Consider the following 10950-nt stretch of genomic DNA (forward strand, 5'->3'; position numbering starts at 1 on the left):
TTATTGAATCGTTAAATATATTTATATTGTTTCATTAATATCATTAACGGACAACAATTTTTACTTACTTAAAAATTACTAGTTGATTCAATATATAAATAATAAATATGTATGTACAATAAATACAACACTACGATTATGTTATTACTTATTGAGATACACCAACAATTATTTAAAAAAATATAAAGTTATACTTAGCATTATAAATTAAATAACACACGAATTCCTTAACTTATTTTTAAATCTAGAATATTGCAGTTTAAAATATAACAACCAATTATTTCAAAATAATTGTCTATACAAAAATAATATGATGTGTATTCAAATTGTATTTAATCTATAAAAATTTGATTTAATGGTATCCTATTAAAGAATTCTTGTGCGATTGAAATAAAAGCAGAACTCAAAGCTTTTTCAAAAGCTGGCTGCATTTCTTTTAACAGTTCCATCCAATTCTCATTTAAAAATAGGTTCATGTTGTCACCTACATCATAAAAATTCGCATCAATAAAATACATTAAAATTTATTAAACAGATATGATATAGAATTGATTTTGGTATTCAAAACTACTTGGCAAACTACCAAAGATTTTAGGTTCAAGAGGTTTTTAAAATTGTTCTAAGGTTCATTTATGATAAGCTAATACAAATAATTTAATTTAATTGCATATTGTTTATTTGTCTTTCGTCGTACGGATGAGGGTTTGAAGTGTTTAGCATTATTTGTTGGTTCAATCAATTCCATAGATGTCTATTAGGTCCTTATATAATTATTTAATTCACAATCATATTAGGTATTTGAGAACTAATTAGTTCTATTTCCACGCATGGTATATTTACTTTATAAAGTAATCAACATATTTATTAATAGGTATTTAAATTTCTAAATTTCAAAATTTTCACTGTTCTACGGAAATATAAAAGATATACTTTTTTTAATCATTAAATATTGCATTATTCTCTATAAAATTCTGAGGAAAACAGATCTAGGTATCTCATTTAAATACTAAATGTATAAACTAATCTATTGCTTATTGGACATAAAAGGTACTAATTTATAACTTCACAGAATCTTTTGTTCGGAGGGCGGTACGTATTAAATTAATTAAATTTAATAATATAAAATGACATTGGAGTCAAAATGAATGGGAAATATTAAAAATATCAACTATATTTAATAATATATGAAATATAATATTATGATAACATAGATTATTAACTATTAACTATGATTGTACTCACCTAGAAGTTTGTCTCCATTAAATAAATTATTCATTTTTAAATGCATTTTTGAAGTAGTAAACTTCCAATCTAAACTTTTAATTTCTAAATGTGTATTACCATTTATGAGTACTGGCTTCATTTTAATAACACTAAAAGATTTGTAATTGTCTAAAAATAAAAACATCGTGTTATTAATCATATTTTCCTTGTGGAATTTATAAAACCATAATACACTAAACTGTTCAACAATTTTAAATTACCTAAAGCAAATCTACATGTTCCATTGCCATTAATTGGCAAAATTATTACTCTACCATTTGTTTCATATTGACCCTCCAGCACAATTGGTTTTTGGACTACTAGAGCGACATTCAAAGTATAGTTCTTTGGATCATATCTGTAATAATTTATCAATATTTTATCTGACAAAAAATGTCCTAACAACATTATTTACGTCAAGTTCTTGATAATCGTTGATTTCATGTTTAAAATATCTAGATCCCTAAACTTCAGATTCACAGCCCCTATACCCTGATCTATTCCTAATGAATTGATTCGCAATGGATCCGTTGGGAGTAATCCAAGACTCGGAATACCTTAAAAAATTTGTAATTTCATTTGATAAAAAAATACAAAATATTAGTTAAATTGTTTTATATTGTTTTTACCTTTTGCCAAATAAGGAGTGGCCCGTTGAAGCGCATCTCTGATACATTCGTTTAAAGCTGGATCACTTAATTTGCATTGTATAAAACCTTTTGCTGAAAACAAAATTAACAAAAATTAAATAAAAATAATATTATAATAGCAAACATTAAATTACGAAAAAAATAAATAATAGGTTTAGGTAGATAGTATGATTATTATTTAAGCAAAGTCCATACGATTATCGCAATACTATTGTGTAAGTGTAAAAAATAACTATAATAAGGATATAAAATATAAATTATCATTGTAATTATGAACTTAAATTATTGTGCATTGTGTTATATTATTATTTATTATAAACTTAATAATATCAAATCAAATATGATAAAGTATAGTTCTAGGTTTAATCCAAGTATTATTTTTATCGTTAACAAATAAAATAGTTTATTTCAATTACGTATAATTAAGAACCTATATGGTTTCGATAGTTTTGTGTTATTCTATATAGTATTCGAGTAAAGTTGTTGTTGTAGTGGCATAACACTAAGTAGCCATAACTAGTGACCATGTAAGTTATTTGATATTTTTTAATAAATTAAACGTGATATATGTATAATAAACTGTTTTATAAAAACATATTAGTATATTGTTCAGAATAATGTTATGACGCGAAGGCCGCTCTAAGCATTATAGTTACTGTCTTACTGGTTCCATAATAATAAATTAATTAATATACATAATGCATATATATATATATATATTTATTGACATGGTCATTATAAAATTACTGATAGAACCGGTCCAGAGACATCACTCTAATAGTAATAAATGTTCTTCCGGTAGACAGTGTCACAGCCAGATTACTCGTGAGTCGTGTGTACTTACTTATGTTATGACATCAAGGACCAATAAAAACTTATAAACTTCCTTATGTATTGAGTCATAATATGAGTAAAAGTACATATTTTTAAATATTTTTGAGTTAAAATGTTCCAGTGTTTTATGTGGCACATTATTTCATTTTTCTGATTAACACAAAACTATAATAACTGAGAATAACTGAGAATAATTTGAATTCAAATCAAATTCTAACATTTAACAAACAAATTATAAAATAATCTTTATATCAAACTGTTAAATAATCCAGAAATTACGTAACTCCTTTTTTGTATGTATATTAAAAAAGTGACCTTCTAATCTTCTAAAGAATCCAATACATAAGGTATGAAAAATCGGAATTTGAATAAATGTATTATTAAATCAATGACACTGCCAAATTGTTAATTTAGTATGTAATTTTATAACTAGTTATAAGCTTTTAATTTTTTCCAATGTTTTCTAAAACTAACTTTATATAGATAGATATGCTTATTAAGTATTAACATATAAAAATAATTAAATATTTTTTTTCTGAATCAATAGTATAAAAAAAGTTAATAACATTAATGTCTTATAATGTTAATAACAACATTGACCAGCATCTAATAATCAAGGCAGTCCTTATACTTAAACTGCAAAAAGTTTAGAAAATGTGCAAGTTTGTACTTTAAAACAAAATAACTTCTACATTTAATAACATATCAGAGTAATGAAATAATAAATACCTATTCAATGAGACTCTCATAAATTTATTACACGTTAGAATTAGAACTTGAAAATTCAAACTTGATACTTCTTAAGATGACGTAATTATTTATCACGTACGAAGAATAGGGTTTTAAAATTATATAACTGATCGATACCAGTAATCACGTTTTTAGCCAGTCTTAAAACCAAACAATTAAGCACCGGAGATTACTGAAACCCTGTATTGTATATGTTATAATTATTTAGGTATTGTACATTTTTCACTTACGCAGTTTTGTCGGAGGTGCAGCGTGGCTGGTTTCAACGAAAATGTACACAAGACAACAAACAAACTTTACGATAAAAGCGTTCATATTGTATGATTTTGATCTGCAGGTTTGCAAGATTGACTTAGTGAAACTGAATCCGGTTGCTCTTTAGGAATCCGCTTATATATACTTACGTTGTTTCAACGGAAAGACATTAGTTAGACGATTAAACGAAAACGTGATAATTCCGTTCACCTCTATAACCCCAACGGCTAATATAGCCTTCAATCCCTACTGTAATTCTGTTTACTGAATATGTGAATGCTACAAAAATATTAGTCAAAAAACTAGTCCGACAAGATGTAAGGACACTTTTAGGATGATGATAAATATTATCATAGTATGATACATGTCATTAATTATTTCAAACGCACCTAGTATATGCGAGGTGTATGGTACCTCAATAGAATGCAATATTAACGTTTTTTTTTAATCATTCAAAGTTCTGTTTTTTGTAAATAAAACTCCGCAAACCAATATATTATACGAGTATTCTGTTATTTTATGAATGCATGTAGGCTATTTGAAATAGATATTTTTTAAAAGACTTAATAGGTACATTTAAATATAACATTACAATATAAATAAAATTATATACATAATATAAATTAGTAAATATTTTTAGCATTTTCTATTATCAAAAATAAAACAAATAAGTAATAATGGTAGTAATCCATTGAAAATGAGTGTTTAATAATTATTTATATTTTGATTATTCTAGTGTTTATTCTAGAAACAAACGTTTTACTGAGCAAAGTTAATTTTTCTTTTTAACTAGCTTACGTACGTAAACTCTTTTTTTTTAAAGTAACACCCAGCTATGCATTCTTTGAAGGAGCTAAAAATCTGCTCATTTTTCAGTCGATATGTTGTCAAAATTTAATAATATCCAAACTCACTAGAACAATGCGCTTAGAAAATGAACTAATGGCTTTTCATACATAACTACTCAAATTATTTATATTTCGAATGAAAAACTATCTGTCTAATTTTCCAGAAAAATCAATTAGCTACAAACCTTTAAGTCCTTAAAAAATCCCTGGAATTCTCGCTAAAAATCGTAAACGGTAACGTGATAAAAATGTTTAGTTAGGTACACAAATTAAATAAAAAGAAAAATATAATCTAAAATGTCCATAGACTAGTTGAGGCTGCTTTCATTAGTAAATGTTGTATCCTATATCATATAGTGTAATTTTTATTATTTATATTTGTTTATAATGAACTAGCGTAATGGTTATTACTTATAAGTAGAATTGTTTGTTATTCTATTGATGTATAGACACACAATAACAAATGGTTTTTCAGCCAAAAAAAATTTTTATTGCAATATTTTTTGTAACAAAATATTTAAATTTCAATAGTAGTTAAATAAGTTACAATTATTCTATTTAATTAATTAGTTATTTTGCCTTTTTTTTAAAAGTGAACATTTTGTATAAGTTGCATATATAAATTACTATCTAAAATAATGGACGAATTTGCATAAGATAAATCTCCAAACAATATTATATTTTTTGTATAACTTTATTGTAAATAATTAAATATAAATTAATACTTGCAATAGTAACATTTGATATAACTACATAATATCTAAAAACGTATACATTTTAATGCTTATCAATCAATATCTCGTTGTATATTGATGGATAAACTGTACAATAAAAATGTATCATATTTACCAAAATAATATCTATAAAGCGTACTACGCGCACTCATCATTAATTGTATACAGTCAAACATATTCACCTTAAAAAATGATAAAAATAACATTGTCTAAATTTAATCTAGGATCACTTGATTTTCCGGAAAACGAGATAAAAAGCTCTGAGCAATTTGTCCGAAGGCCTTGCCAAAAACCTCTTCGATAGCCGGTTGCAGTTCGTTTAAAAGTTCACGCCAATTCTCGTTTAGGAATAAGTTCATGTTATCTCCTGCAATATAGTCAAATATTTAATTTTAATTAGACGATTATATCATAGAATATTAAATTTGAATGCATCATGACAAAACACGGTTCATATGAGTTATTTATTAATCACAAGTAAAAGAAAAAAAATTTCTGGTGTCCAACATTTTTTTAACATAAATACTGGACACTAATTAATATAATTTAGTAGACGTAAATTTGTACGTTAAAAATATAAAAACTCTTTATTCTCATTATTACTGCTTTAACCAAATTTTTAAATTATTATCAAAACAGTAGTCAAGTCAATGAACAATATTCACAACTACAATTTTTCTACTTTTAAAACATTTCGTGGGGGGACTCCTAGACCCCTGGATTATTTTGTAATTTGGTAAGTATCATACAAAAAATAATAATTAATAAACTATACGATGATTGCTAATAATAGTTGTAGCACCCTTATAAAATAATCCTAGATCAGCCCCTGTAGATGGATGAGTATTATTATAACAAAATACTACACGAAAGTAAAGGAAATTCATTGTATTGAATATTATATTATATTATATTTGATATTTATTGGGAAATTTTTTTTTTTAAACATGCCTATAAATAACTCAAAAATAATTTGAAAATTATATCATGCATTTAAAATGGTATTATACACATTTGGTGAACATTTCAAGAGGTAGCTTAGTGAATATCTACGTATACGGTTATTCGTTTTTGAATTACAAAAAAATTAATAAAATCATTTGATAAGAAATCGTCCCCCCCCCTCAAAGTACAAACTACGAGTAGGTTCACTTTCCTATCAGAAAAGATCCTGAAGTAGAAAATCGAATGTTTTCAAATTAATATCATGCCCCTAATACTGTTAAGTATTTGAAATTCAAACTTTGAATTACTAAAAATTGTATTATGCTGTAATAGAACAAAACACTTTAAATAAATCATGACAACTTGCAGACCTTACAATAATTATGCTTAATGCAACTCATAAATTAAATTACCTAAAGCTTTATCTCCATTAAACAAATTGTCTAATTTAATTTTCATATTCGTAGGTGTGAATTTCCATGCTATGTTTACAATTTCTAGGTATTTGTTTCCGTTCTTTACGACTGGTTTCATTTGAACAGTGCCAACAAGTTTTGATACATCTATAAAAAAAATGCATTCATAAAATATAATATAAAATATAAATATATATATATATATATATATTATACAAAATATAATATGATCAATTGTTGATTATAATATTACCTATGACAATTTTACATTTTCCCTTTCCTACAATTGGAAGAATTAATACTTTTCCAGTTATTTCATAATCTCCATCCAAAATTATGGATTTTTCGGGATGTAACTCAACATCCAAACTATAGGTTTCTGCATTATAGCTGTAATAGATAGATATAAATGCAATACATTTAAAAAAACACATTTTTTTAATAAATATAGGTACTTACTGAATTTTGTCAATAATAATGGATTTAAGGTTACTGATATCTAAATCTTTAAAATCCAGTTTAATACTAACTGGTCCCTTGCCTTGGTCGATTAACAATGTAGAGATTCGCAGCGGATCCATTTTGTTGATTCCCATACTTGGAACGCCTAAATAAGTCATAACATTATAGTTATGATTAATATAAGTAGATGCTATGTAGAATTGTTAGATAGTAACAAAGTATGGATACAGGTATGTATTTAAAGGTGGACAGGTGTACCATTTTGTCTGGGATGGCAATTTTTGTAATCTATTTAGGGTGTAGTACATATTATTATTATTTTGGGTTAATTGTACAAAAATCAATATATATATTATACTAGCTGATAACACTACTAGCAGGTCTAATTCTTTATTTAATATTCGGTGTATGGTGTTCAAAATTCATCTTAACTTTTCCGTTGCCCGGAATAAAAATTCTGATTCACGGCAGTATATTATCAGGTAGGCAATCTACTTATAAATCATTTTTAAATACAATTTTTACAATTATCATACATGTATATTACTTAAATAATTTTTTCTAAAAATAGTATTATAAGCATCATATCAATAAATATATGTGGTTTTTGAAGGGAAGGTATGCGAATACAACTGCCGATAATCTCAAAAATCGATAATTAGGGCGCAGATGTTAGATGATTTCCTTTTTTTAGGACCTATTGTATTTTATTGATCATAAATTGAACTATTTCTCAAATATATTTTGAAGTTATATTATTTTAAATAGGTGATTTATAGTATAGTAACATTTCAAATTTGGTTGCTAAAAATTAATCATTAATATAATATATAAGCACCTTCAACAATTGTAAAATATAGATACTACTATAGGTTAGTCATTTACTATAGAGTTTTTTACGCCTTTACACCACCATCAGAAATGTTTACATTTAGAGGTAATGAAACAGTGCTTGTTTTACCAAAAAAGGACCGAGTTTTATCTAGAAATAGGTAAATTACTAAGTTTCTTCGAAGTATCTCGCAGACTCGTGGAAACTACGTTTGTACATTTACCAAGCCTCGACATAATTTATGTAATATTGACCACTTTTCCTAAAGTGTTAAAAATATCGACTTTTTAAAAATGTAATGCATAATAATATGTAACAGTACATCTTGACATGTTTAGAGCATATTTATTTTTACTCCGTCCAAAGAGTCTATTGCAGAGAATAAAATACAATACACATATCGTTGTAGAACTAATATATTGTATTCATCACTCCACTTAGCACATAGAATCTAAAAAAGGGCATGTTCAATATCGAAATTGTGTTTACTTTTACCTTTTGCTAAATGAGGCACAGCACTTTGAATTCCCGTCTTTATACATTCATCAAATTTAGGATCACTTTTTTTGCATAGTATAAAACCTTTAGCTGTAACAACAAAATATTATATTTATTAATATTAACATTTTAAATATTTATGTGAAATTAAGTGAATTTTAAAAATGTCAATTGTTTGTCGGTTAAATCAGTGTTAGAAATCTAATCAAAATTAGTACCCATTCATCGTTTATAATACACTCAAATTGTGTCTCAACTTATTTTGTATATCATAATGTACCGAAAATAATGTTAAAATAAAAACTCCAGTGCTTAGTTATGAATGAGTTTCTAAATGTAATAGTTTTTATGGCCAGAGTTAGTAAATGTCGGTGTAACACAGTCAATAATATGAAAATATAAAAATGTAATTACAATGTTTTAAAGATTACCATGTCGGCGGTTATAAATAAATTATAAATTATTTATTCAACCAAATCAAAAATCGAATCATAAATATGAAGAAAAATTGGAAAATAAATAAAAAATATCCTTCCGAATCTTCAGAAATTAAACAGTGTTTAACAGTATTTTTTTAACGTATACTTGAAAACATGTTTTCCAACATTATAACATACTACATCATATAATTTAAAGCACTAGTATTTTAGCATACCTTATTCACAATAATATTGGCCGATTGCCATGGTGGATGGAAAAATAATAAGGCATTTAATTTTTTCAACCTGGAATTTGTTTGAATTTTAAATAGTTGAAATAATATTACGATTTGCAATTTGGTATATTATGGATGTTCAGTTAAATTTAAAATGAATGCAAGTTGTGAATTCAATTTAATTGAAACGTTTTAGTTATAAAATATATTTATAGTATATAAATGTCATTATAATAATGTTTATAAAAGAAAATATAAACATACCTTTACTCAATTCAAAAAGAAAATTTCTGAAATAATTTTCTTTAATATTTAAAAATAATTAAGGAAAAATATATTTTACTAGAAAAACTGTAGAAATTAATTTTGCAACACGAATTTTTACATACTGCCATATAACGGTACACTCCTACAAAATAAATAATTTACAAATACCTTAGAGGCTAGAAGTATATAAGTAAAATAAAATAAATTATTTGTACCTACAACACTTGAAATATTTTAATGCATGAACGAGAATTATTGACAGTAAATTAAAATTATTAATATATAATAACTATTTAAATAATTTATAATTTTTTTTAATATTATAATTAAAATATATACATGCTATTAATTTACAATCTGTACAATGTGGAATAAGTATATCGTAAATAAATCTGTTCACAATTACAATAAATTATAGTAAAAATAAGAGTAAAATTGCTAAAAACATTAATATTGTTGTGAAATAAATATGAATAACTGTAGGATGCACAAATAAGTATTAAACAATGTATTACCGAATTTTTCGGTCTGTTTATTCTACAGAACAAGTTGCTACCGTCAATTGATATTTACATATCAGTATTATATTGTTATATTTTTATAATATAAATATAAATGTCATAAACTTGTAAACTTATATACGTACGCAATTTCGCTGAAGGAGCTGCATTTACACACACGATGACAACGCACACAAGACCGCAAACAATGTTCAAAATATTAGCAGTCATATTGTACGATTTTTATCGGATAAATTGAATTCGACTATTGTCAACCTCGACAAACTTCAAACTCTACACCGTCCGACTATGGTCGTGTGCTTTTAAAACGTTCGGAGCGTCGTTCACGATTAATTATTCAACTCAATTCCGGCAGAAAATCGTCTCCCTACTTTTTTTTTTTCATTTTAGTTAACATGTATTAGAAAAACCAAATTTACAAACTCGTTTGGCTGGTATGTGCATTGCACGTGTCTCACGCTAGACAATATTTTGCTATTTTAATAAATTTATCCATTTCTAAGTATTATACACTAATAGGTACGTATTTTAATTATTTTTATAGTTAGGTACCTAATGAGCAAAAACAATACACATTATTAAATATTCATAAATTTTTTTTTAAATCTCATAGTTTAAACAAAGAGCGCAGTACTAACAATATTAAAAATATTCCAATTTTTTTAAACTATCTGAACGTTAGTCATGAATACTTACAACTTACAATATTTAAAACATTCATTTCAAAGCCAATGATTTGGATTTTGATCGTAGATAATAAAATGGCTTACATGTAATATGTACATTTTAGGTTTCGAACCTACTGAAAAACCTCAAATGCTTCACATTTTTACGTAGCACATCTTTTTTAATCAATTTACAGTAGGTATTTTGTGATAATATGACATTTGTAATTACGTTGAAACGTTTAATATTTAATTGTATTTTAAATTTATATTTCTGCTTTTAGAAAATGTCTAAAATATCTTTTATTAAATATTAGATATAACTGTTTTGAAATATACAAGTATATAAGTATGT

General features: G+C 25.5%; 1 protein-coding gene across 1 annotated transcript; it reads right to left on the minus strand.

The window, feature by feature from the left end:
* On the minus strand, positions 1–10238 carry LOC132946731 (uncharacterized). The gene is made up of 13 exons (XM_061016791.1): positions 10056–10238; positions 8485–8577; positions 7155–7302; positions 6949–7085; positions 6693–6842; positions 5553–5701; positions 4018–4031; positions 3728–3873; positions 1893–1985; positions 1679–1820; positions 1485–1621; positions 1243–1392; positions 1–484 (listed from the first exon to the last, which is right to left on the minus strand). Exons 1-13 carry the CDS (start codon positions 10138–10140, stop codon positions 333–335), a joined length of 1596 nt encoding a protein of 531 aa, XP_060872774.1. The 5' UTR covers positions 10141–10238; the 3' UTR covers positions 1–332.
* Between the last annotated feature and the right edge of the window lie 712 nt (positions 10239–10950).

The sequence above is a fragment of the Metopolophium dirhodum genome, chromosome 6 (assembly GCF_019925205.1).
Source record: "Metopolophium dirhodum isolate CAU chromosome 6, ASM1992520v1, whole genome shotgun sequence".
Classification (NCBI taxonomy): Eukaryota; Metazoa; Arthropoda; class Insecta; order Hemiptera; family Aphididae; genus Metopolophium; species Metopolophium dirhodum.

Coding starts and splice junctions, on each gene's coding strand:
- LOC132946731 (XM_061016791.1), bottom strand. CDS start 10,140: ATGACTGCTAATATTTTGAACATTGTTTGCGGTCTTGTGTGCGTTGTC. Junction 8,578..10,055: donor AGCTCCTTCAGCGAAATTGC/GTACGTATATAA, acceptor TTGTTGTTACAG/CTAAAGGTTTTATACTATGC. Junction 1,393..1,484: donor AACATGTAGATTTGCTTTAG/GTAATTTAAAAT, acceptor TTTTATTTTTAG/ACAATTACAAATCTTTTAGT.